Below are 27,870 nucleotides of genomic sequence, written 5' to 3' on the forward strand. Positions count from 1 at the left end.
GAGATGGTTCAGCGGTTAAGAGCACTGGCTATTCTTCCAGAGGACCTGAGTTTGGTTCCCAGCAACCACATGGTGGCTCACAACCATCCATAATGAGATCTGGTCCCTCTTCTGCCCTGCAGTATACATGCAGACAGAACCCAACTATTCTCATTGTAAAACATTTTACAGAACACTTTTCACCTATCTCTGGAGGCTTGGAGCTGAATGAAGAAAGCTCTCTGAAGACTGGTACAATTTAAAATCCTATGACAGACTCAAATAAAAATCAGTAGCAGTACCATTACAGATGTGTCTTTAAAAATAAAAAGACGGCAATATTAGCAAGCAAAACAAACTAACAAACAAAAATCACACACACAAAACCAAGGCCCAGTCCTGAAACACAATGTGATGAAAACAAAAGAATGAGGGTCAGTGGGCCTTCTCAGCAGCCTGAAGCCCACAGACCTGAAGGACAGCACTGGCTCCTTCAAGTTGTCTTCCGAACTCTACACATGAGTTGTGGCAGTGCAAGCGGACCCAAAATAAATATATGCCATTATGCTTGACTTTATTTATTAATCCCAAAGGAAATTAATAAATAAAGTCAAGCATAATGGTGCATACTTGTAATCCTGTACTTGGGAGGTGAAGGCAGCAGGATCAGGAGTTCAAGATCAGTCTTGGTTACATGGCCCGGCTTGGCATACACAAGACCCTACCTCAAAACAAAACAAACACACAATATTAAACTATTATTCCAAGTAAACAGTGAAATGTTTTCACTGACTCAATTACTCAATACATACTCTCACTGCATCCAAGTCTACAGAAAAATCTAGTCTATGGCATGAAAATCTGGATTGGTAGCAATCAAATTGTCTTCTAAAATACCTAATATATGAACTGTAAAAATATTACAGAAAATCGTAACAAGCAACTTCCCTTTTTTCATCCTGATTTAAATATCCAATTATACTTGTATGATCATTAAATCAATATCCTTTCAAACCTTACTGAGTTAGTAACTGAAAAAAGTAGAACAATATAATTAAAAGCAAAAGAACATGAGCATTTTTTTTAAGGTAAGGTCTATATAGCCCTGGAACTCCACTATGGAGACCAGAGTAGCCTTGAACTCACAGAGATCCTCCTGCCTCTGCTTTCTCAATGCTGGGATTAAAGATGTGTACTGCTATGACTTGCATTAAAAGAAAAAAAAAGTAATGAAATCAGGGCTAGAGAGGTGGCTCAGCAGTTAAAAGCACTGACTACTCCTCCAGAGGACCTGGGTTAGATTCCAGTGACCCACACAAGTGACTCACAACCATCTGCAGCTCCTGTCCCAAGAGAATCTCACACCCACTCCTGGCTTCTACGGGCACTGCATATATGTGGTGCACAAGTATACACACAAAAACCCATATGTATAAATGTTAAAAAAAAAAGCTTTTAAAGAATAAAATGAAAATATCTAAGACCAATTACTCCAACTCATGTCAGGTTTTTTTTGTTGTTTGTTTTTGCTTTTACATTTTCTTATTTTAAATCACGGGGGTATGTGCATGTGAGTACAGGTACCCTCAGGGCCAAAGGTGTAAGATCTCCCTGGAGCTGAAATTACAAACAGTTATGAACTTCGTGACATGTGTATTACCCCAGTTACAAAAAACTGAACAAAAGCACTAAGTGAAAATAAAAACAGAGTTGGGCATGGTGGCACATGAATAAGGGAGACTGACAGAGGATTATAAATTCAAGACCAGCTTGGATTACATGGTAAGACTGTATCTCAAAAATAAAAAAATAAAAACTGGACATTAGAAAATAATTTATCAAAGGCATAGTAAATTATATTGACATCACTAAGCAAAGTAAATTACAGCCAAAAGTTCTATCTAGGAAAAAAGCCTCAAAGTTTACACATGAAAAACCTGTTGTAGTAGGTGTAGCTGAAACAGGAAAACTACCATGAGTCTGAGAATTGCCTGGGCTACAGAGAAAGCTATTTTTAAAGAAAAAAGGTATATTAATATTTGATGATTATGTAAATTTCTTGCAAAAATAAATTATAAAACAAAATATTTCTTCTCTTCAAAAACTTAAAACCAGTAGTAGGTAAGATATTATACATAATGTAGCATGCATTTCTTCTGGTGATTCTCATTTTGGACTAGAAAATACTCTTAATAAATTTTGGGGTAGAAAGACAGCCCAACAATTATGAGGACCCACAATGGGTGGCCCACAACTGTCTATATCTGCAGCAAGGTGGGAGGTGGAGACCGGAAGATTGCTTAGGCTTGCTGGCCACCAGCATAGCTTCAGATTCAGTGAAAGATCCTGTCTTTGAGGGAAAAAAGCAAAGGGTAATAAAACGGAACATTGCACTTCCTCCTCTGGCATCTGTGCACATGGATATGGATATATATACACACACACACACATACACACAAAAGCATACTCACACAAACTTGAGTGAGTTCAAGCCTGTTTTGTGGGATCCTGTCTCAAATAAATAAACAAACTAAAACTGAAAGCTCGTCACATGTGGTAATACAGGCTTTTAATTCCAGCATTAGGGAAATAGAAATAGGAGGACCCCATGAGACGGTTCCAAGAGTACAAGTTCATCCTCTAGTAGGTAGTGAGAGGTAAGCTACGGCTATAGCACAGGAAGACCTTGTCTAAATAAATAAACAGATGGGGGAGAATTCAGTACGTAAAGTACTTGCGGCCGGGCAGTGGTGGCGCGCGCCTTTAATCCCAGCACTCGGGAGGCAGAGGCAGGTGGATCTCTGTGAGTTCGAGACCAGCCTGGTCTACAGAGCTAGTTCCAGGACAGGCTCCAAAGCCACAGAGAAACCCTGTCTCAAAAAAAAAAAAAAAAAGTATGTTTCAATGGTTTGACTATATTCCCCAGGTCAATCATCAGTTACTACTTCCCGACACCCTGGCCATGCCACTACATCAGCTCTATGCCCAGCAGGCTCCTCCCATTTCCTGCAGCCTTGCATCCACTATTTGTTCTCTGCCTACCCTGGGCATTTCATGCACATACGATACCTGACTTACATGTCTTCATTCTTAACAAGTATTAGGACCAGAGTTTGGTTCCCAGAAGCTATGCAAAAATTCTGGGTGTGGTGATGATACAGGTTTGTAATCTCAGCACTGGGGAGGCAGAGACAGGAGGATCCCTGGGGTTGACTATATTGAGACATCTAATCTAATTGGTAAGCTCCAGACCAAAGAAGGGACCCTATCTCAAAACAAATGAGCAGCTTTACTGAGGATGACAGGTAACCTGCACACTACATGTTCACACCCACGCCCACCACCCCCCACACAAAGAAACTGAATTTTCAGATAACAATTATTATAACAGCAAACTAGAGAGCTGCAAACAGTATACTAGAATACTACAAGTTGCTCTTTATAATAATAGTGTGCACTAAACACAGGTAGGTTTTGTTCTTGTTTATTGCTGTTTGTTTTTTCTTTTTCTTTTTTTTAAAGATTTATTTATTATATACAGTGTTCTGCTAGCATGTATGCCTGCATGCCAGAAGAGGGCACCAGATCTCATTACAGATGGTTGGGAGCCACCATGTGGTTGCTGGGAATTGAACTTAGGACCTCTGGAAGAGCAGGCAATGTGCTCTTAACCTCTGAGCCATCTCTCCAGCCCCTGCTGTTTGTTTTTTCTAGCCTGGAATTCTCTACATAAACCATATTGACCTCAAACTTGTTGTGGTCAGCCTGCCTCTACCTACTCTGAACACGAACAACACTGAGTTACATAAAATACTTTGACTAGCACTACATTAATGCTTCTAAAATCTCTAAGGGGGTACACGGTCAGTTTGAAGCTAGACACTAGGAAAAAGTTTAACAAAATAGTCTGATTTTAAAAAAAGAAAAAAGTCAGCCAGGCAATAGCGGTGCACACCTTTAATCCCAGCACTTGGGAGGCAGAGGTAGGCAGATCTCAGTGATTTTGAGGCCAGCCTGGTCTACAAAGCAGGTTCCAGAACAGTCAGGACTGTTACACAGAGAAACCCTGTCTTGAAAAACCAAAAAACAAACAAACAAAAAAGGCTATCCTGGAACTCATAGAGCAGGCTAGCCATGCTGACCAACCATGATCAGCTTCCATAAAGAATTTTCAAAATACCTTTTCACTGTATGGAAATTTCAACGTGCTCTATCTATTCTCAAACCTTCAGAGAAATATAGAACCAATGTAGGCCAAAATTAGAAGACTACTTGCATTTCAAGGCCAGCCTGGGCTACATAGTGGTGAGCTCTAGGCTAGCCTATGATACATAGGGAAACAATATCTCAATAAAATACAAAAGCAAAAAGTTTTATTTTTCATATAAATTTCACCATAATGGAAAACATATTTTTAAGAAAATGACCAGTTGGGCAGTGGTGGCACACACCCAGCACTCAGAAGGCAGAGGCAGGTGGATCTCTGTGAGTTCAAGGCCAGCCTACAGAGTGTTGGACAAGCTCCAAAACTACAGAGAAACCTTGGGGGGGGGGTGGAAGAAAGAAAGGAGGGAGGGAGGGAGAGGAGGGGAGGGGAGGGGAGGGTACGGGAGGGGAGGGGAGGGAGAAAAGAAGAAAAGAAAAAAAATGACCACTGAATATAGTGGCATATGCCTCCAACCTCAGCACTTGGAAGATGAGGCAGGAGCCCACTTGGAATTAGAGACTAAGAAAGAAATGATAGGGAAAAATTAAAAAGAAGAGAGGGAAGAAAACCTCCTAGAATATTTTAAAGTGGGCTTCTGGTAAAAACTAAAACTGCTCGTTTACTTCTAGGAATTCCAAGTGCAAATTGAGTCACAAACTTTCTTCCTAAAAATTCACTCAAACAAGTTGTTTTTATTTTTTTTCAATCTCCATAATCTAAGTACAATTCAATGCCATTCTCTCCATAAGCTCCTCTTTTCTGTTTCTTTTATATATAAAATTTATCACAATTCTGATTGCCTAATAATAATACAGTTATTTGAGCTATGTGTCTCTTTCATCTATTTCCCAACCTCCTCAGGAGCCCGAGATTTGCACCAATATAGCACATCACAACTAAGTATCCAGTAGTATCTTCAACAAGAGCCTGGCTCAAATAATGCTAGTGGAACTGAAAACAAACACAGCCAACACTTAACTATTAAGATTATTTATTACATTGAAAAAGGCATCTAACATATAAAGGCTGAAAAGGAACGAATAAAACAGGTATTGTGCCATCTAGAGACTCGACTTACAAAAAAAAAAAAATTCTTTCAATGGAACTCCAGTAGTTTCAATATAGTATGGATAGCAGTAAGTACTCAACACTAGACAGAAAAAGAGATACTCTTTCCCATCTTCTCTAAGTTCTATTACATATGTAAAGGGAAACGAACTTAATGAACCACACTATTCCAAACCAGGTCACAGGAGAGCGTTAAGTCCCCAGTCATCATCCTGTTTCTATTTCCTGACTGGCCTGACCTGCAAGCATTATGGTGCCCGGCTTTCCCAACCTAAGATCTCCTTTTAAAAATCTTCTGAGAAAAGCTTTTTTCTTAAAACAAAAGTTGACTTCTAGAACATTATAGGTAATTTATGAAAAAAAAAGGCACCCTAACTTTAAAAAGGAAAAGAAAAAAAAAGAAAAATCTCCAGAAAACACTTTGCTCACGTAAAACAACCCGGTTTTCAGAAAAGTCTGTTACAGTATACTTGAAATTAAGTGTGGAATATAAATTTGCAAGACTGAACAATTTCTCGAACGTGTTAACTCTCTTAGCAAAGCAGATTTAAAAAAAAATACACGAATTTTAAAAGGGTCCTGCTCTTCTACAAGAGTACGCATCTTTCAAATGAAGAACTTTACAAACAAGCTAAAAACAGCTATGTGCGCTTACGCGTGCTTCGCGGGGACGTTTCCTCAGCACCACGCTGGCACAGCAGCGACAACCAGAAACCTCTTGGGGCTTTGGCCCCAACCCTCCGCCTCCAAACTCCGGGCGGCCACCGGCCACCCGGAGTCGAGTTCCCCACGACTTAGCTTCCAGCCGAGCCACTTCCACGTCGCCGCCAACCACACGCCTCCTCCTCCTTCTTCTCCTCCTCCTCCTCAAATTAAATCGTGCTTCACTCACCACACGCACGCACCAACCAGGGGGACCAGGAGAGAGGCGAGCTGGCGGGAGCGCGGGGAGGGCACGCTCCCCAGTCTGGGCTGGCCCGGCACTCACCTGCAGGCCGCGAGACCTGGGACACCGGCGCTGGTGCCCCGTCCTCGCCGAAGACGAGTTTGAAGTCGAGCTCGTCGTGGGCGCCACAGTTTGCAGTAGTCATCGGCGTGGCCCCGGGTGCTGCGGCTCCTCGTCAGGCGGCCGCGGCGGCTCCTCAGCGCCGCTTCATGCTGGGCCGCGCCGGCCGGGAGGTCGCCGCTCCGCTGCAAACTTTCCGGGCGGGGCCCGCGAAGCCAGGCGTTCCGTTCCGACCTGGAAAGCTGGCCGAACGCCCCGCCGCACCAGGAGCCGCCGCCGCCAGCCGAGGGTGCCTAACAGCCACGGTCGCCTCAACCAAGGTTCCCCGCCCCCCCTCCCACAGTCGCCGCCACTGCCGCCACCGCCGCCGGCGCGCTCCCGCGCCCTGCAGCGCGCCCAACCCCGCCCCGCCCCCCGCCGCGCTCCCCTCCGACGGGGCGGCCCATAGGCCGCCGGATCTGCTGACGGCCATGGGCCCCGCCTCCCCGCCGGCCTATCGCGTGACTGCTCTGCGAGGAGGAAGTCACGTGAGCAAGGCGCTGTAGGGCCCCCGCTCCCTCTCGGGAGTTGTAGTTAAAGTCTATTTCTTCCGCAATTTCTAAGCCAAAGACGAGTGTGGGGCCAATAGCGCTGTCTAATTAGACTTGGAACCCGCCATAGGCCAATCGGAGACTCTCCCTTTCCCCATTGGGCGGCACTCACGTCGAGGAAGGGGTAGCGGAGCGCTGGGGTTATGGGCATCCTGGTATTTGCCCCCACCGAGGTATTTCCCCCTTATGGCTAGGTTTAGAGTGCTTGCATCAGACCACTTCAAGGTTACTTATACACCACTCATTCCCTCCATACCAACTTCAGCGGCGGAATCTCGAGAGGGTCAGGGATTGGTTCGAGCTTCTCGGTAAATTGGGGTGGAGCTGAAACTGGAGTTGATTCAGACCCAAGAGGGTACCCCCCACCCCCACCCCGCCTCATTGTCTCTGCCTTTGTCCCCACTAGCCGGCGCAGATAGCTGCTCTCTTGAGGACATCGTGCATTCGAGGCTGCACCTAAATCAGAGGGGCCAGGTGTGGTCCCTGATGGATGTCGAGCAAACACAACGGAAAGGTCCCTTTTGACTTCCTCGTTCCGTACATAACCATGAAACAGAGGTTTTGTGACACGGAGCCAATGACCACATATAGGAAGTGACACTATCAAAAGAACCCATTTTCAGTCCTGGCTCCACCCCAAAGAGCCTGCCTTCCCCGGTGAGACAAGAGATGGCCCAAGACACCATACCTTAGAGTCTGGGGACTCAGTCTTGTTTACTTAGGGCATGATTGAGAGGGAGTTGGGAGAAGCTATGACTCCCCCACACACACCCTGCACCCCCCACCCACACACATCTCATACCACTCACAAAAGCCCCTGGGAGAACAAGACAAAGACAAGCTCCATGCAAAGATCTCACTATCTCAGTGAATCCCAGGCTACTAAGAAGGTCCAACTAAGCCCGGGTCCAAAGGAGCAAGGAATGTTCTGAGCACGTGAGCCACTCATCTTGGACTGGTTTGTTCCTGCTCAGGGCTTTCTGCCAGTACTTCTGCAAGACCTGGAGATACAGAGATAGTCTCCCTTCAGGGTTAGGAGAGAGGAATAGCGAATATATAATTACCGTGCAAAGAGATTAGCGCTCTGATAGGAGCTCAGAGGACATTCAACACACACCCAACTCCAGGGGTTAGTAGGAGCTGAAGAGCCAGACAGGAGAAGAGCAAAGCTTGTTCAGAGAGGGAACGGTGGGCAGAAGTCAAAGGTGATTCTGGATGGGTGGGCAGAGTACAACAGGTCCCTGTGTGATGCTTGGACTTTATCCTGAGGACAGTAGAAGCTACACAAGTGTTTAAAGCAGGAGACAGTCAGTTCCGTAGGGAACACTTGTCTGAAGACATTTAATGTCTGAAGACATTAAAAGCAGCAGAACAGAAAGCAGTCAGGCTTAGTGGCACCTGCCTGGAATCCCAGCACCTTGTAAAGTGAGGGCAATGGATCGGGAGCTCAAGGTCATCCAGAGTTACACAGTGAGTTTGAAGACAGCTTGGGTACAGGAGATCCTGTCTCAAGACAAACAAACAAATAAAATGTAAACAAAGTTAACATGTTAGGTGGATGAAAAACACTTTACGATATGCTATGTTGCCTTCAGAGAGTCTAACTAGAAAGCTTGACTATGAAACTAGGAAGCCAAAGGCTCCTTCAGCTCTGCAACCTTTTGTCTGAGACAGGCTAGAGGTTTACCAACTAGTTCACATGATCCCACTATCCTATAAGGCCCCCCCAGATCTGGTCAGCTTACTTCTCCATTCCCATAAAACTTAAAGCAACTTCCGCCCCATCTATAGACACACACTTATAATTTAGTTTGGGAAAGTGGACCCAGTCTACCCACCCTCGTGTTATGACCACATGAACCAGGGGCTCAGCCCATTCGGCCAACGTAGAGACAGAGGCTAAGAGCACTTGCTGTTCTCCCAGAGGACCTGGATTCTGTTCCCAGCACAGACAGGGTGGCTCATGGCCCTCTGCAACTTCTACGGAATCTGATGCCCTCTTATGCATTGGTAGGCACACGTGTAGTACCCACATATAAAAGTAGGCAAAACAATAATGTACATGAAGTCAAAATAAATAAATCTTTAAAAAATCAAAATCTGCCTAGGGAGGCAGAATGGAGACCCTGGCCTGTCAATTCCAACACTTCATAAGAGATGTTACAGATAAATTGAAAAATCCACCCATTTATTAAATGCTCAGCAACAGATCTTTTCCCCAGACACTGAGTACCTGATAATATCTAGAAAGGAAAGGGGTCATGCTATTGGGAAGGCTTCTGGTTGGGGGTAAACTAAGATTCTAACATAGAGTGATAAAGGATCAGCAGAGCTAAGAACCAATTGTAGGAAGTGAGTCATAATCTTTGTAAGAAAGGCAGAATGGATTAGCGGGGGTTAGAAATGGCTAGGATCCTGTAGGCCATGGAGGTTCCCCCCAACACACACATACACAGAGGCTCCCCCCTCTGATATGTATACTCTTTCACTGCTTCCCCAGCTGGGGCCAAGATTTCCCCCACCCCCACCCCCAAGCTCATCATCTACTCCATGTGCAGATCTCTCAGGGGCCTGAAGAACAGTTCAGTAGCAAGAAGTTCAGATCAGACAGAGACTGTGGGGGGTCTCTGTAGATCCTTGCTCCTCCAGTGTAAATTATGGCTCAGGCCTGAGAATCAAAAGAAACCTTTTTCTTTCACCTGTTGCCACAGGTCTGGCTATGAGACTCTACCGCGGAAGCTTCTATACCTCAGAGCCATGGGATGGGACAGCTTAGCCCAGCCCAGTTGCATGTTCCTTCAAGTTTAGAAATTCTTCCTCTCTGTGCCATATACCCCCCAACTCTAAACTCTTCTTTTAGTTGGCTGTGCCTGCTCTCTACCTCTGTGCCAGTGCTGGCCGTAGAGAAAAGGACTACCCCTGAGCAGCTTTCGATTTGGATGGATAGGTTAAGGCCAGCCAACTACAACCTCAGAAAACAGTTGCTCAAGTCAGCACAGAGTAAGGCGAACCCAGGCCATCACTGTGTCTTCTGCTGCTAGAAGGGAGGATTGCCCACAAGCTGGAAGCCAGCGTGTTCTACATAGCAAGCTTCAGGCCAGTCAGGGCTACATAACAAAACCCTACTGAAAAATAAAAACAAATAAAAATTGTCACTGAGGATGTAGGTCAGTGTACCAGCTGGTTTTGTGTGTCAACTTGACACAAGCTAAAGCCATCAGAGGAAGGAGCCTCAGCTGAGGAAATGCCTTGATGAGATCCAGCTGTAAGACATTTTCTCAATTGGTGAACAATGGGCGGGGACCCAGTCCATTGTGGGTGGTGCCATTTCTGGGCTGCTGGTCCTGGGTTCTATAAGTGGGCTAAGCAAGCCATGGGAGGCAAGCCAGTAAGCAGCTTCCTTCCATGGCCTCTGCATCAACTCCTGCCTCTGGGATCCTGCCCTGTTTGAATCCTGACTTCCTTCAGTGATGAAAAGCAGTATGGAAGTGTAAGCCAAATAAGCCCCTTCCTCCCCAGCTTGTTTTTTGGTCCTGACGTTTCATCGTAGCACTAGAAACCCTAAGACAGTCAGTTACAAGACTGCTTCCTGGCACTTACCAACCTCTGGATTCAATCCCCAGCTGGAAGTAAAAATAAACCCTAAAAAGAAAATCGGTACAAGGGGCTAACAAGATGGCACCTGCCATACAAGCCTGATTGAGTTTGATCCCTGAAAACCACATAAAGATATATGATTTCATAAAGTCATCCTCTTGATATCCAGATGTATCCACATGCACACAGAGTGATAAGCAATAAGTAAATACATAATAAATACATATAAATTAATACAGGCTAGCTTGGATTGCAAAACAAAAGAAAACAAAAAGCCCCCCTAATGTGATAAGCTAAGGAGAGTGCTTCAATAAAGGACATGGAGGGGCGAAAACCACTACTAGCCTAGGAAGGGGTTGGAAAGTCCTTTTTAGTTTAGTTTTTTTTTTTTCCTTTTCCGAGACAGGGTATCGCTATAGCTTTGGAGCTTGTCCTGAAAATCGCTCTGTGGACCAGGCTGACCTCTGAATCAGAGATCTGTCTGTCTTCCTCTGGAGTCCTGGAATTAACGGTGTGCGCCACAACTGCCCAACTGGCTGGGAACTCTTAGGTGAATTATGCTAAGGGTAGACTAGAAGACCACAGCTCCAGGCTTGACTGGGCCTCTCAGTCAGTCCCAGATCTTGGGCAGCTCACTGAGTCCAAGGTAGACGTCACTGAAATATGATAATACTAATGAAGAAATGGTTTGAGGATGAGGACCAACACATTCATCCAGAATCTTCACCAGGTATCCCCATCACTGGACACATTCTAACCAACCCCTCTCCCCAGGGTCCTCGGAGCTCCACCCACCTCCCCACCCCCACTCAGGGCAACCTGAATCTTAACAGCACTCTACCCTTGTCTCTGCTTCCTGTAGCAGAGAAAATTAATCTGACCTTGCCAAGGTAGGGGTTTCCCCAGGAAAACCGCACTAATAGTACAAGAGGCTTGATATCAGTACCCAGGACCACTTAGACTGCACTTGACGCCCTGTCCCCAGAATCATCCTCCAGCATGCTTGAAGGAAGTGGTCCTCTGTGGCCTTGGTCTTCCTACTGCCAGTCTCTTAAGTATGAGGAAAAGTAAAGGGGGAATTTTAAGCCAGGTTTAGTAGAAACAAATAAATCTGGATGGCTGAGATCAGACCAAGACTATCTTTCCCCTTAGTGGGGCTCATACTCTGACAGCCTTAGGATGAAAAGTTAGAGCAGTCTCTCAGCAAGCAGAAACATACCACATAGTACCCTATCCCAGGTCAGCTCCACATAAGCAGAGGACAATTCTCCCACTATGAGGCTGATTACTAGAAATGAGTTCTAGTAACCAAGGTCAAAATGCAAGGGGCTCTGAGAGGCCTCTGGGAGCATGGCATCCTTATCTAACAAAGAAGAGCAAGGGTGGGTGTCCATGGAAACAGGCACAGCCTAAGTCACTAAACCTTTGATTCAGAGACAGGCAGGGCCAGGGGCTGCCGGCTGGCACAAGACCATGAGACTGTCCCAGGGGACTTGGGGGAAAGACAGGTTTGGTTTAGAAGGGAATTCTCCCCCCATATAGCCTGGCAAAAGGAAGGTCACACAGCCTGTTTACAGCAGAGGAAGTGGGGTGGGGCAGGGTAGAGACCTTTGGTCAGGTCACCCCTCCCAGGAGGGGAGTGGGGAGGCCCCAGTAAATGTGGTGGTAGCTGTTTGTTTGCTTCTCACTGCCAGGAGGAAATTAAAGAGAATCTGCCACTTCCTTCCACCTCAAGTGGAGCTGGGGTGGGGAAAGTGACAGTGTGTGATCTGTGAATGCTGCATTTCCCCAAAGCCAAATTGCTACCATGACAGCCCCAGGTGTCCCCTGCACAGAGCAGGCACTTCATCAGGTCTGAGCCCGAATTAAGTGTAAGGCACAAAGGAGACTCTGTGGCCTTTACCCCTACCCCAACTCTACTACGCTGGCCCTTTACTGGGGTATCAGATACCCTTGTTTTTCTGGATTACACAGAACTTCTCGTCGGCAAAGTCAACTGATGGTTAACGCCTAGGTTTCCCACCATTAAAATGGTTTTTTTTTTTTGGTCCTTTCTTGCTTTCACCAAAATCCAGTGGACCCCAAAGGTCCAGTCTTTCCCTACATGCAAGAGGCATGCTTTGGAACTCGGCAGCTCTTCAGAGGGTAGAAACAGTAATTATGCCAGGATGTAGTCCAAGGCTGACGCAGTTGGCCATGGGTGAAAGTCAGGCTATCTTTATTGCACAGTACCAATGTCAAGCTAGAGGTGCGGCCTGAAAACCTTGCTTTCAAAAAAACATTCAGGTCACTGGGAACTTGGCTTAGCCATTCAGACCCATGAGAGGAGATAGGATTACCGCTGGACAGCCCTTGGCACTTGTTTCAGACTGATGGACGGGGTCAGGACCTCTAACGTCTGCAATGGCGAGGGCCAGAAAACTGTCCAGTGGAATGTGGCTTAGGCCCCAACACCCAAACCACTTTCACATCAGTCCCCCACACTGGTGACAGGGACAGTCAACAGCCTTCCAGGAGATTATCTTCACTACTTCCCAGGGTTACAAATGGCTTCTTGCATATCTCCCCAGGTAGTACTGGCTCCTGAACTCTGGGACCCCCAAGATCTTGATCAGGGGCCTCTCGCTTGCGCTTGTTCAAGGAGGGGTTCTCCTCACCCAGTCGACCCTCAGGGAGGCCCTGACTCCGCAGACAGACGATGGCTGCAGTCTGCTCTGCCAGTTTCTTGGACTTGTCCCTGGGTAAATAAATCAATATATTAATTAATAAAGCAAACAAATAGCAGCACTACAGTCTTGAAGTCCTGAGTCTCGTCCTTTCCAGAGATTCTGATAAACTGGTGAGAGGGTCATCATCCAGTGCCCTCACAAACAATACACCCAACTCCCCCACACCAAGAGTCTCACAGCATCCGACGAGAAACTCACCACAACGTGGACTGGTACCTTTGCTCCGCAACAGTGACGACAGAGCAGAACATGCGATCTACGGGCCGCTGGACCTGGTGCAGGGAGAGCAAGGGAAACACAAGATTGCCCACCTGCCTCATCACATGGAGAACACAGAAATGAAAGGGAAGCACTTGTAACTTAAGTCAAGTCAAGGCTGCCTGATCACATGCTCCGCCCACGTGAAAGTACCTGCTGCATCTATCAAGGGGGAAAAGGCAGTTATGCAAATTGACCATAATGGCAAGTGTGTCAGAGTTCTGCCACTGAACTAAACAAAGGACCATCAGAGCCCGTATATGACTATGGGGCCTCTGCCTACTGGCTTCTATGTGGGCCAGTTCCCAGCAGAAAGGAGTTCACCGGATGGCAAAGGACTGAGACGGGACAAGGGTGGGGGCAAAACAGGTGCACCTGGCAGAGGGATCAGGGGATGTGGCTGGAGTAGAAAGCTGAGTGGAAGAGATAAAACAGCAAGGTATTTGGGGTCTTGTGTTCTGGGGAGCTGGTAACCTGAACAAAAGAGACAGAAGTTAGGTTTGTTTTCCAGGTGTCACTCTGTAAGAGGGGACACTAGACCCAGAAGTGTAAGTCTGGAGGCCAGAAGGTCAGTACGAAAGACAGAGCAGCCACAGGGACCAGAGGAAGTGAAGCAAGACTCTCTCAAGGTTTCCACCCCAGGGGCCCTGTGTGTGGGCATAATTCTGTGTCCCATTGGCTGAAGCCCAATCCAAGGATATATCTGCCAAAATTGGACAGAAGCCCAAGGTCAGAGGTAAAGGGCTATCAGTAATTAGCCCTGCTTCTAGTAACTTATGCACATCTGTGGGGATCAAGTCCAGGTGCTAAGAAAGCAGCCTAGAACTGAGCACTGTGGTGCACTGGGGTGTTGATACCAGTGCAGGCAGCACTGTGGCTGGATGCCAGACGGGCAGCAGCCAGAAAAACTCACTGTTTCATACACGGGCTGTGGCAACTTCTCTCTCCGGCACCATTCCAGGAGGCACATCTTGGGGGTAATTTGGGGTGGGTATGCTCTCCTAGGGAAAGGAGGAGAAACAGTTAAGGCCCGTTCACCACTTCTACTCTATCCCTTAGCAAGAGCCACCAATCAGCCACTGATAGGTGCTACCGGAACTGGAGAAACTGAGCTATCGGGCTGCTGCCCCGAGGCTTTTGTACCCACTCCCTTCCTGTTCTACCAGCAGTTGCAGCCTAGGTTTTTATCTAAAGGAAAGATGGGCTTCTGCATGCTTAGAATAATGAGTGCACACGTGAGAACTCCCAGTTTCTCCGAGCTGCAGCCAGGAAAACAGCCTTCAGCGGCCAGAAGGTTCACTTTGCCTTTCAAGGATGGAGGTGGCTATACAGGGGGCTGACAGCTCTAGCTTGCTGCCCACTGAGTCCATCTGCCGAGTGTCAGGGTTATCTGCTCTGCTATAGACACAATAAACTCTGGCTTCAGAGTAAGTCTGTGACAGGGTGAAAGGGACATGCTCCATCTTCCACAGGGAACTCCCTCTGGCATATGATTGCCCAACAGCTGTCCTCTTAACCCCACCTCAAGTCCTTGCCAGACAAGACTGGCTCCTGGTCTGGGTCTGGAGAGCAGAGAAGGCTCAGACCCAGATGGCAGAGTACAGGAATGAGAGCACCATTCAAAGCTGAGTCAAAATGTGAGGCGAGAGTCAGACTAAGGCTACTTCTGCCTAGAGAGGGCACCGCTGGCCCGGTGAGTGGCAGCAGTGTAGGCAAGGGTACACAGTCGAGTAAAGTCAGGGTTCCTACAGCCCCTGAGGAGCTTCAGGGGAAAATCACAGACTGAAAAACAGAAGACCCATCTCCCTGTCCCAAGTTGTGAAAGGGAATGAGTAGATCAGGAAAAAAGTGAAGTTCAATTCTGTCTTAGAAAAGTATGCCCCCAGCAAGGCTGCCTGGGCTTTCAGGGACCATCTTCCCTAAGAACACCTTCTCTTGGAGGGCAAGAGGATCAGGAGTTCAGGGTCAACAGCTACACAGCAAGTTCAAGGTCAGTCAAAGCTACAAGAGACCTTGTCTTAAATAATACAGTAACAAAAATCTGGGCATAGTGGTGCATGCATATAATCCCAGCACTCAAGAAGCAGATAGAGGTAGGATCTATGAGTTTGAGGCCAACTTGGTTTACATAGTGAGTTCCAGGACAGCCAAAGCTACACAGAGAGACCCTATCTTGAGAAAAAAACAAAAACAACACAGTAAAAAGTCTTGAGGTGGCACATGTGTTGAGTGTCTGGAGGCAGAGGCAAGTGAATCTCTGTGAGTTCAAGGTCAGCCTGGTCTACGCGGTGAGGAGTTCTAGGACAACAAGAGCTATCTATGTAGAGAGACCCTGTCTCAAAAACAAAACAAAACAAAAAAACAATAACAAAAAGCACCTTCTTTGAAAGTTGAAGACTAGGAACAAGGAAACCTGTAGTTGCTAAGTTTGACATTATTAACATAACAGCCCCTTAAACTCCTACACAATTGGTCCTGGAATATAGTAGAAACATACCTGTCAAATCTGATAGCCATCTTAATGATGCCAGATGTGTCTTCAGTGGGTTCCTCAACTGCCTCTGGAGTCTTAGCCAAGAGGTCAGCTCGCCGGGCATCTAGCTTCCGAATGGTCTCCTCATAGAAGGCACCAAAGCCAAAGGCCTCACTGTGGAGAAAGGGGTGGAGCAGGATAGAAACCCAACCAAAAAGAAACTCCTGTGCCACATATAACAAAACCAGGGTCTGACTTCAGAAAGTGCTTCCTACACACCCTAGCAGCTGCCTAGAATGGAAAGTAGAGAATGAATTTGAATCTTTGAGTATGAACACTGGAGGGAGGCTGGGTTGGGGAGAAAAGGTTCCAGAGGTTATCCCCCATGATTCTCATCTCTCTCCCAAGGACGAACACACAGATGGATGTACCCAGGAAGCCATGGCAGAGCTGGCCTATACTGATTCAACAACTGGGATGTACATAGTATCATCCTCATGAGGACCCATGGGAGGAAAAGCTAATTGATTTCTCACTACCCATGGCTACCATGGACCTAGTTTGAACCACTCAGAGCTCCAGAGTTACATTCTCTTCTAAAACTCAAAAAACACTATGTTCAGAAGCTTGGCAATAGCACAAGCCAAAGGTAGAAAAAGGATTCTGGAAGAGCTTTGCCTTCTAGAAAAAAACCATGGGTCCCTGAAGGCAAGAGTGATTCAGAAAGGCAATGGAGGAAGGAAGATACAGACAGCCAACATGAGGAGAAAAGACCTATAAGACAGAGGACCCAAACATGAGTCATGGCAACAGTAGACAGGAAGTTGAAAGAGCTGGTTGCCAAGGACCTCCAGGTGTTAATCACCTGATCTGAAGGACCAGCAGTAGCCTCTCTGACCAGGCATATGTCTCTGACACAGGCATATGTCAAGAGCTCCATTCTAAAGCCTTGTCTCTCTTGACCACTTGTTAGTCTGGCAGGCAAAAGGCCCATTAATAGAAAACCTTCTTCCTCAGGAATTCCCAGACCTATGTTTTGCATTCCTCTATTTTAACAGTACCCTAGTAACCAAACTGCTGCTTAGATCAGTCAAAGACTGGAAGGCTTCAAAGCTGTGAAAGCAAAACTGTACGACCACTCAACTCCTGCACAAACACATCCAGAAGTTGTGCCCCTGGTCCTTCAGCAAAATAGCTTAGGGATCAAGGTCAAATCTGGGTCAAGTCTCCCAGAATAGATGGATAGACCCTTGTTCTCTTACCAAATTTCCTGGGAAGACTGGGCAGCATGGAGCAACCTTCCTTGGGGCGACTCCAGCTGTTCCCGCAGCATCTGGCACAAGCAGTATTTGGTGTTGGTGTAGTGGTTATCATACTGCACCGCCTAAGAGGAGAACTAGCATGAGCCCAGCGGTTACCAGCAAACACTGAGATCTGAGCTTCCACCAGGAAGGAAAGGGGCTCTCAAAGGGCACTAGATGTGCTTACAGCCACCCGACGTGACCCCATATAAGAACTACCATAGACCTGCCATCTAGTCCACCTGCTGTCACACAAAGCTTGAGCATCAGACTAGGGCTCGTGTTCAACAGCATACCCACCTAGACAGCCTGACTGAGGGATCAACCCAGGCTTCAGTTACCCCAGGCTACCACAGAGAGCCTAATGCTGAGCATCTTCTGGGGCAGAGAAAAGGAACACACCAAATTTTGGCAAGGCAAATCTAGCCCTAGGACAGGGGTAAGATTCCTTACAACCAGGATATAGTTATATCTTGACTAACCAATCTCCAACTTCCCCTATATGGGTGGGGCACAACCCCATCTCCTAAGCATGTTCATACACGTGACTTATCAATATCTATGCAAAGATAAGTATAGCTTTACCTCACTCTGCAGCCTGAGAAGTGAGGCCCAGAGAAGCAAGATGGCTACCCAGAAAAAATACCATGGATGTTCACCCAGCTAGGTGATGGGCAGGAAAGCAGCAGGAAGTACAGGCTTTACAGGGAGGCCTCCAGAACCCCCTCTAAGCACTCACCCCCTACGCTTGAAGAATTTCCTCTAGGCCTGTCTCCAGTGCCTACGAAGGGGCCATGGCATGCTCGGGAGAAAGTATGGGGTACGTGAGTAAGTCCCAGCCAGGGCAGGCCCGTGATTCAGCTTGTCTGGCCCAGAAAGTACCAGATGAGACCAGAAGCACCCATGTTGATGCTTGGGGCTACTCTTTCTCCAGGACAACACACCCTCTTGAAAGCTGCCAAATGATGGCTGAGCAAGAGTGACAGCCTCACCCTTCACCTAGTAAGCAGGCTCAGCACGGCTGAACATCTCTTCTCTGCCACACGCTTGCCAGGTGGCCAGAAGAGCTGGACAGCTGACCTGGGCAGGAGCTGACAGTCACCAGCAGACATACCAGGACACCCAGAACCAAGCGGATAAGGGCTATAGCGCTGAGGAGAGGAGGTGCTCAGACAGAAGCTGCCAAGAACTGGATACCTGCCTCATCCTACGATCCCAGCATAAAAAGCACCCAATGCATAGATAACCCCAGGCATTAGTGAGACTTGAGAACGAAAAGGGAGGTGGAAAACCACCCTGTGAGAAGGCTGGAGCTTCTGTTCAGATCCAACTCAGTGAAGAACTTTGAGGACATTTTATTGTTTCTGCCCACCAGGAACAGGCATAGCCCAGAGTAGAATCCCACTGTCCCTAGAACTGTACTCAGGAAACTCATTTAAAAAAAAAAAAAACATACTCATAGTGAGAAGAAATTGGTTTAGGAAAGGCTATTCTACAGCATGTGGTGACATAGGCCTGTAATCCCAGCACATAGTAAGTAGAGGCAGAAAAATAAGGGATTAGAGGTCAATCGAAGCTATGAGATTCTATATCAAAACTAAAAAGTAGCCGGTTGTGGTGGCGCACGCCGGTAGGATTTGCTGAAGGAGGCAGAGGCAGGAGGATCACGAGTTCGAGGCCAGCCTGGGCTACACATTTAAAAAAAAAAAACTAAAAAGTAAAAGCAAGAAAAAGTGCAAAGACTTACATATCTGAGGTACTTCTGCATGACTTCCTCCAGGGGACGAAGGCCATCCTTGAGGAAGATGGAGGGGTTCCACATGGCTGCTCGAGCCACCATCACTGAAGAGGCGGCTGTGGCTTGGCGAAAGTCCTCTATGTCCAAATATTGCTGGATGTGATCATGAGATCCTCCACTAAAAGCAATAGGGGCACAGGAAGATTCCATAATGGAACCCACCAGTGTTTCCAGAAAAAGATGATTTTCACATCTGCCATTCATCATTAGTACGGCATTAGCCAAGTTCCTTCAATTATCAGAACTTTCACGAAGTGATTAGAAAGCAAACCCCCCTGGCAAGTGAACCATGGCTGGCACTGAAGAGGTATTTTAGAAATTTGACTTTTCTCTACTACCCAGAACAGTAGCCAAGGAGACAATATCTGAAGATGTAGGACTAAACCTGAGCTATCAGCTGACATACACCTAGAACAGCAGCACCCAGGAGTGAAGGCAGAAGGATCATGACTTCCAGGTAAGCTTGGGTCATGTAGCCAGTTCTAGACCAGCATGGGACAACACAGTAAAACCCTGTCTAAAATATAAGACTAAAAAAACAAAAGCAAAACATGTGGAATTGTGGCCACAGAAAAAACTCCAAGCAGAGAAGTTGTCCATAGACCCTCTGAGGACCAGCTCAAAACCCTAGGAAGGGCACGCTCACTGATGATGGTGGTGGAAAATAAGGAGACTAGGTTTGGTCACAATCCCCCTCCTTCCACCCTGCTGCTCTAAGGGACTTCTCTATTCTCAACTATTTCATCCAAAGTCAGTCCCCGTCCAGAGACACCTGTGCTGGGAGGACTCTAAGGTGACAGGAAAAGCAGGGGCCCTGAAACCACCTCTAAAATTTCTTTCTCTGAGATTATATGTCCTAGCAACCACCCATCACTACTTCTTCCTCACACTGATCAGAGGTAACTTTCCTCAGGACTTCCCTGTTTCCAATGTCCAGGCTCCCTGAGTCTCTGGTGTCCTAAGGTAGAAGGATGAGCTGGACTCCTAGGTGTTCAACACAGACAACTACAACTAGCTGGTCATCAAAACCCACATTTGCTAGCACAAGTGTCTGCAGTTGCCCAGTGGGTTTTTCCTCTCCTCCCCTCCTCTCCACCCCCCTCCGCTTCCTTCCTTCCTTCCTTCCTTCCTTCCTTCCTTCCTTCCTTCCTTCCTTCCTTCCTTCCTTCCTCTCTCTCTTTTTAGACAGGGTCTCTCTATATAACTGTGACTATCCTGGATCTCACTCTGTAGACCAGGTTGGCCTCAAACACTCAGAGATCTGCCTGCCTCTGCCTCCCAAGTGCTGGGATTAAAGGTGTGAGCCACAATGCCTGGCATCATTCACCTATCCATCCATCTCCTTTTCTTTCTTTCCTTCCTTCCTTCCTTCCTTCCTTCCTTCCTTCCTTCCTTCCTTCCTTCCTTCCTCAAAGATACATCCTCACCATATTCTCTTGGCTGACCTGAAACTTTCTATATAGACCAGGCTAGCCTCAGATTTACAGAGATCCGCCTGCCTTTGTTTCCCAAGGGCTAGAATTAAAGATGTGTGCTCCCTGGTCTTTGTCTGGATTTTGCTAAGAGCTCTAGTTTGGGATTCCTCACATAGTCCCTGCACCTTGCACATCTAACTCTAGGTGTGGCACCATCTTGCCGTAGGTCTGATTCTGCAACCTTTTCGCTGTCAGTATTCTCATTCCTACCCACAGCCTAGCCCACCATCAGAGTGCTAGGTCCAAACACCAGTGCCAGCCTCACTCCTAACTTTCTACTTTCACTCCATTCCTTTATGGTCAGTTTTCTTTTTCTTTTCCTTTTCCTTTTATTTACCTATTTATTTTACATGCTAGCAGTAGCCTCTCCCCTCCCAGTCCCTCTCCCCCATTCCTCTCCCTCTATCTCCCAATCCCCTCCTCTCTGTCTCCATTCAGAAAAGGACAGGTCTCCCATGGATATCAACAAAACATGGCATATAAATTGCAGGAAGGCCGGGCGATGGTGGCGCACGCCTTTAATCCCAGCACTCGGGAGGCAGAGGTAGGCGGATCTCTGTGAGTTCGAGACCAGCCTGGTCTACAAGAGCTAGTTCCAGGATAGGCTCCAAAGCCACAGAGAAACCCTATCTCGAAAAACAAAAAATAAATAAATAAATAAATAAATAAATAAATAAATTGCAGGAAGACTAAGCATCTCCCCATGTATTAAGGCTGGCAAGGTGACCCAGTATGAAAAGTAGGGTCCCAAAAGACAGTGAAAGGTCAGAGAGAGTCCCTATCCCTGTGGTTAGGAGTCCCATAAGAGCCAGAGCCAGGCGGTGGTGGTGCATGCCTTTAATCCCAGCACTCGGGAGACAGAGGCAGGAGGATCTCTGTGAGTTCGAGGCCAGCCTGATCTACATACAAGAGCTAGTTCCAGGACAGGCTCCAAAGCTACAGAGAAACCCTGTCTCAAACAAAAAAGTCCCATAAGAAGATCAAACTACACAACTGTCACATACATGCAGAGCCTAGGCCAATATCATGCAGGCTCCCTGGTCCTCAGTTCAGTCTCGGGAGAACCCCTATGAACCCATATGGCCAGTTTTTAGGTATTTCTTTTTTTATATTTATTTGGTTGGTTGGGGATGGGGGAGCTAGATGACATGACCCAAGTGGAGGTCAGGGGTCAAGTTGCAGGATTCAGTGCTCTCAGGGACTTGGTGTCAGACACCCTTATCTGTTAAGCAAAATTTCCAGCCCTGTATTTGTTTTGGTTTTTGTTGGAGTTTTCATTTGTTTGTTTTTAGATAGGGTCTCTCCTGTCTGTCCTAGAACTCCTATATAGGTCAAGCTGGCTTTGAACTCAAAGAGATCCATCTGCCTCTCTGACACCGTAGTTTGGGATTACACTATGGTTGGGATTACACTGGGCGTGTGTGCCACCGTGGCTGGCTTGTATCAGTTTTTCCATGTTCTGTCAGTCCAGTTTTTAACGCTAGCACAAGTCTTTTCTAAATGAGGCGGCGCACAGGCAAATGAGGAAGAATGGCGGCTTACTTGGCTATGACAGGAATGGAGAGGGTTTCGGCAATGGCTCGTATAGCTTCACAGCTGACAGGGTGCTGAGGTCGTTCCTCCCGGTTCCTTAAGGATGAAGAAAAGAGATGGGGCCTGGGGGCTGAGGGCCAAAGGCCATAACACTCCTAAAATCCTTCTGTCCTTCCTACTGAACCTCAAGCAGATCAGACAGCTGTGGGGCTATCTAGGACAGGTTGCTGGAAACGGCCTCCCTGACCTAGGGGAAGGACTCTGTCCAAAGGCGCAAGAGAGTGAGGTTAAGGCTAGTTCTCAAGATCATTAAGATGGGGCATAGCTGCAGAGGACCAATGTGGGTGGCCTGGTGCCCAAGGTCACACTGCTTTTCCCTGGCTACCCCTTGCCTCTGCCAGAAATAAGAGACAGTGTCACAAAAATGCTGTCCCTACAGTCCCAGCCCTGCCCTTCCCCAGGGACCTGGAACAGCTGCCACCACTCAGACAGGCCACTCCCACACAGCTGCCTGTGCTGAGGCCAAGCTGCACAGCTGATCTTTGGGAGAAGCACCTGACATGGGGTAGGCCCCGTTCCAGGGGCCACCAGGGCAGACCACAGACCATGACCATCACGATAAGTCACAGGGGAAGCAGGACAACCCAGGGCTCCTTCCTACCAAGGTCAAAAGCAAAAAGTTCTTGTGCGTGAGTAAGCAAATCTTAGGTATGCTGCGGTGACGCCTGGGCCAAGCTATGTGTGAAGACAAGCAGGAGAGGTGACTAACCAGTCCTTGCTTGAACACAGCTCCTGTGCTATATTCTGACTTCTCAGAAGAGCCTGCCAACCCAGCTTCCACCTCTGACTCCTTAGAGCCCCAGCAGCCAGTTTTATTCCACACTAAATGGCTACATTTGCTGAATTTCTGATGGTCAGGAAGCTCTTCCTTAAACTCTCCCACATTCGTCTTCTAATTGCATCCAACTTTTGGGAAAAGTAAGTTTTCTACATATTGTGTGCAAGACTGTTCATTTACAATTTCATAAAATAGCAAGAAGCAGAAATTGTACTGATTGATACATGAGGAATGTGTCAGTCAGAGAGGTTAAATGAAAGCGAGCAAACTGCAGAGCTGGGATTTCACACCAGGCCATTGGCTCTACAGCCGACTGCCTCAGCAAGGAATGCAGAATGTGCATTTATGTGCACGTGTCACCTCCAAACCCTCCTAGCTTCCATCCGGACAGCTCCACTTCACTGTTCTGCTTGTTGTTGCTTAGGGTATACCCCAAAATTTAGTAAGAGAGATCACCAGCAACCTGGGCTGTTCCTATAAACCCCTGAGTTCCCCATGAAAGAATGTCAGCCCAAGTCTATTTGTCAGGATCACATGCAAAAGGACATGCTAAGTACAGAAAGCAAGTTGCGCAGGGAGATAGAGAGCAGCCTACAGAAACACTCTGGCTTAGCAGGCCCTAGTGCTCATGCCTATAATCCCAATACTTGGAAAACTGAGACAAGAGGATTGCCATGAATTCAAGGTCAGCTTGGGCTACATGATGAGATTCGGCCCAGTCAGAGCAACAGTGAGAGCACCCCTCTCCCATATGTGTGTGTGTGTGTGTGTGTGTGTGTGTGTGTGTGTGTGTGTGTGGAGATGGCCCCCTGCAGTTAAGAGTGCATACTACTTTTACGGAGGACACAAGTTCAGTCCCCAGTACCCACATCAAGTAGCTCCCGAATGCCTGGAACTCCAGCTCCAGGAGATCCAGCACTCTTTTCTGGCCTCTGCAAGCACCTGCACTGAGACACACAGACACATTCACATATACATAATTAAAAATAAAATTAAAAAAAAAGACTCAGTTCCCAATAGAGAACACATGAGCTACAGATACAAGAACTGTTTAAAGCAGACATCAGGGACAGCTGGCAGTCCAACAAGGGTAGGCAAGAAAGCCAGTGTCTTTAAATGAACAGCCATCTGCTTGCGGTCATTCAAAGGAGAAGCCAGTGCTCAATGAAGAGGAAAGAAAAAAAGATTCAGTGAGTGTGGTGGCTCATGTCTATAATCCCAGCCTTAGGAGGCTAAGGAAGAAGGATTATTCACATCAGCCTAGGTTGTATAGTGAACCCTGTCACAAAAATATAAATTTACTAACTAACTATTAATTAGTTAATTAGAAAGAGAGAAAGTTGATTATAGTTTTGAATACCTATAATCCCAACATTAAGAGATGAAGGCAAGAAGATCAGGAGTTCGAGGCCAGCCTCAGCTATGCATCGACTCTGAAGCCAGTCTGGGCTGTATGAGACTTTATAACAACAACCAAACCAAACCAAGAAAGGGAAAATGGACTGGGCATATTCCTCAATGGCAAAGCACTGGCCTAGCACATATGAGACCCTGGATGTAATCCCCAGCACTAGAAAGCAAGCAAGCAAGAAAAGGAGGAAGAAAGAAAGAAAGAAAACAGGCACACAGGCAGGGAGGGAGGGAGGGAAGGGAAGGGACTTCCTTCTGTGTTTCTTTTTTTGTTTTTTGTTTGTTTTTGTTTTTTGAGACAGGGTTTCTCTGTGTAATAGCCCTGGGTGTCCTGGAACTCACTCTGTAGACCAGGCTGGCCTCGAACTCACTGAGATCCACCTGCCTCTGCCTCCTGAGTGCTGGGATCAAAGGTGTGCACTACCACCACTCCTCTTGTGTTTCTAATGCTTGACATTGTTCCTGCCATCAGAAGGTACTCAATGAATAAACAAATGCAGAGCTTGAATGGTCTCTGGATTCAGAGGCTGTCAGAGAGCTAGGCAGAGGTAGGCCATATACACAGAGAAGCTGTTTGTCATGCAGGGTCTGTTGAGGCGTCTCCTTGCCAGCCATCGCTAAGAAGGCAAACGCTCACCTCCCATGAACTGCAATGGCTGAAATGCCAGTCCTCTCTATCCGCTTCACAAGGTTCAGGGTGTCTTCTAGCTGGGTAAGAAAGATTACAGTACAAGGTGGTCGTTAGCACTCAAGGAAGGAGCTGCTGACTCCTAAAGCAGAGTCAGTTTGCCACCAGATTTAACAGCACACGAGAGAATAACCTTTAAATAACACATCCTTACCGATGGCAGGATTCGGATTTTACAAGTCACAGGTCTGTGTGTTCCTTTAACAAGAGTGCTGAGAATCTGCAAAGAGGAGCAAAAGGAACATCTATCTCTTCTGGAACAAACACCACACTACTTGCACTAATTAACACACCTATAAGACCCGGGCATAGTAGAAGGACAGTTTGTATATTCATGGCTGCTTCCATTTATCTGTTGTATATAATTACATGTAAACTCCATGGGGCAAGGATTCTGCCTCTATTCTATGCTAAAATCCCAACACTAGCAAGTTCCTGCCTGGCAATACAGGTATACGTATACACACACGTTAAATACACTGAAGGGAGAAATGAGTGTATCTGCACATAGTCCTGTGTGGAACACAGGGATTCTTTACCAGCGAAAATATTAGAATTACCTGGAGGTTTGGTAACACAAACTCTAAGAACCGACCACAGCATTTCCTGAATGGCTCTCCAGGGACAGAGCTTAGAAACCTGTGCTTTCCCTTCATGGGATCTAAGCACTCTGCAATATTTGTTACAAATGTGGAGCTTGGTCCTTCTGTGGACTCCTAACAGTGGGAGCAGGGGCTGTCTCTGACTCTTTTACTGGCATTTGGGACCCTACTCCTCCTACTCCTCATACTGGCCCCCTTGCCCAGTCTTAATACATGGGGAGGTGCTTAGTCTTACTGCAACTTGATGTGCCATGCTTTGTTGATATCAATGGGAAGCCCACCCTTTTCTGAACAGAAACAGAGGAAGTGTGGGTGGGGGGCTGAGGGGAAGGACTGGGAGAAGAGAGGGGAGGCAAAACTGGCCAGGATGTAAAATAAGTAAGTAGAAACCCATGCTTTCAAAATCATTGCCCAACACCCTCAATATAATCCTGAGGCTTAGTCCTGGTTATGAGCCCACTGACAGCTTTCTTCCTCTCCTCCTCTTCTTCTTTTCTTCCAAAGCAGGGCTTCTCTGTGTAGCCCTGGCTGTCCTAAAACTCACTCTGTAGACCAAGCTGGCCTCGCCTGCCTCTGGTTCCCAAATGCTGGGATCAAAGGTGTGCGCTACCACTTCCCAGCAAATGACACAACCTCCTTTCTGAGGTAAAGGGATATTCCAAGTGCTATCCCAACTACAGAATGAGACTAGGAAGATCTTGAAGGCCCTATCCTCATGAATTCTTCTCTTCTGAGAAGTCAGATATACAAATATATAAACCAGAAAAGGAAAACACAACACATTCAATGTATTTTTACTGCTCCCTAAACAATAATTAGAAAAAGTTGCAGAGGAAGATCAATAAGTCACGCAGTAGTCAAGGAGGTAATATAACAAGGCAACATGAGACCCAGAGATCACGAGAGATAAATGACAATGAATATCTGTAGCATCGCTATCTTCTTTCTACATCACAATTTCAGGCCAGGCACAAGGGAGGGAAGGTGATCTCAACAGCCTTCTTCCAAGAACTGGATTTCTAACCAACAGGGGCAGCAGCTGATAGGCATGAGTACTTACATTTACCTTGAGTCTAGACAGATGGGGGCAGCAGAGAGCTAGTTATAGTAAAACTTCCTTATCTAAGACCAGAAGAAGGCTACCTCAGACATCAGGCCAAGAACCCTGCTGAAAGGCAGACAGTTCACCAGCAAGACCAGTAGGAAGGAACCCTCTCCAGGTGCTGCCTCAGACAACAGCCTAGACCTGATTTCCCACAGTCATCCTGCCAGGCTTTAAAGGGGCACTTGCACTTTAAGGAAGGGGACTACCAAGCTCACAGGGAAACATTACAAAAATTCTCACTCTAGCCGGGCGGTGGTGGCGCAGTCCTGTAATCCCAGCACTTGGGAGGCAGAGACAGGCGGATCTCTGTGAGTTCGAGGCCAGCCTGGTCTACCAAGGGAGTTCCAGGACAGGCTCCAAAGCTACAGAGAAACCCTGTCTCAAAAAAAAAAAAAATTCTCACTCTAGCGAATAGTGGTACACGCCTCAGAATTTGGGAGGTAGAGGCAGGAGGAGCAGGAATTCAATGTCATTCTTGACTACGTGAGTAGAAGGCCAGCCCAGACTACTTGAGACCCTGCCTCAAAATACACAAATCAACAAACATCTCTAGAAGGTTGAAATATGAGGACAAAATAATAACTGGTTTGATAGAGCATTCAGTCTTAGAGGACTTCCTTTTGATTTACGCAGAGTAGCTCTGGGAACTTCCTTTAGAGTTTCTGTTCGCATGCACATTAAAGATTAGGAAGGAAATTAGGGAAGTGAAAGACCCAGCCACTTGCTAGGATCACACTAGGGAGAAATGGGCACACACACACCCTTTGTAGGTGAGAGACAGGGCATCTCTGTGTAACAGCCCTGGCTGTCCTGGAACTCACAGAGATCCACCTGCCTCTGCCTCCCAAGTGCCGGGATTAAGGGTGTGCAGCACCACTGCTGGGCTTCCTGAGGCTGTCTTTTGCGGGCTAGGTAGCATGAAATTCTTGAAGCTTTAAATCATGCTACATGTCGCTGCCAGAGGACGGAAAGGACCAAAACCAAAAATCCAGATCTGATTAGGAGAACAATACATCCACCCACAGCAGGTTGGCCTCACCAGAACCACTGGTCAGCCTGGCATGTATAAGATCCCGTCTCTCAAAGGAAAGAAGGAGGGAAAAAGGGAGGGAAGGAGGGGCAGAGGGATAGAGGGAAAAAAGGAAATAAAGAAAAAGAAAGAAAAAAAAGAATGGAAAAAGAAATTTGACATTGTAAGTTCTAGCTGCATATC

General features: G+C 46.9%; 2 protein-coding genes across 5 annotated transcripts in view; both read right to left on the minus strand.

Moving 5' to 3' along the window:
• Nfatc3 (nuclear factor of activated T cells 3) overlaps positions 1-6,583 on the minus strand; it is a 66,913-nt gene extending 60,330 nt beyond the window's left edge. For both annotated transcript variants that reach the window (XM_075977195.1, XM_075977196.1), the window contains exon 1: positions 6,243-6,583. In XM_075977195.1, the coding sequence (XP_075833310.1) occupies positions 6,243-6,345 (103 nt within the window). In that variant the 5' untranslated portion in view covers positions 6,346-6,583. The remainder of the gene's footprint in view (positions 1-6,242) is intronic.
• Positions 6,584-12,642: 6,059 nt separating this feature from the next.
• Positions 12,643-27,870, minus strand: part of Dus2 (dihydrouridine synthase 2) — a 41,235-nt gene continuing 26,007 nt past the window's right edge. For 2 of the 3 annotated variants that reach the window (XM_075977200.1, XM_075977203.1), the window contains 9 exons: positions 25,105-25,170; positions 24,900-24,970; positions 22,024-22,110; positions 18,956-19,124; positions 17,170-17,291; positions 15,932-16,081; positions 14,348-14,435; positions 13,375-13,448; positions 12,643-13,184 (listed from right to left, as the gene is read on the minus strand). In XM_075977200.1, the coding sequence (XP_075833315.1) occupies positions 12,947-13,184; positions 13,375-13,448; positions 14,348-14,435; positions 15,932-16,081; positions 17,170-17,291; positions 18,956-19,124; positions 22,024-22,110; positions 24,900-24,970; positions 25,105-25,170 (1,065 nt within the window). In that variant the 3' untranslated portion in view covers positions 12,643-12,946. The remainder of the gene's footprint in view (positions 13,185-13,374; positions 13,449-14,347; positions 14,436-15,931; positions 16,082-17,169; positions 17,292-18,955; positions 19,125-22,023; positions 22,111-24,899; positions 24,971-25,104; positions 25,171-27,870) is intronic. The other variant, XM_075977201.1, reaches the window with a different exon arrangement.

Source organism: Microtus pennsylvanicus, chromosome 6 (genome assembly GCF_037038515.1).
Source record: "Microtus pennsylvanicus isolate mMicPen1 chromosome 6, mMicPen1.hap1, whole genome shotgun sequence".
NCBI lineage: Eukaryota > Metazoa > Chordata > Mammalia > Rodentia > Cricetidae > Microtus > Microtus pennsylvanicus.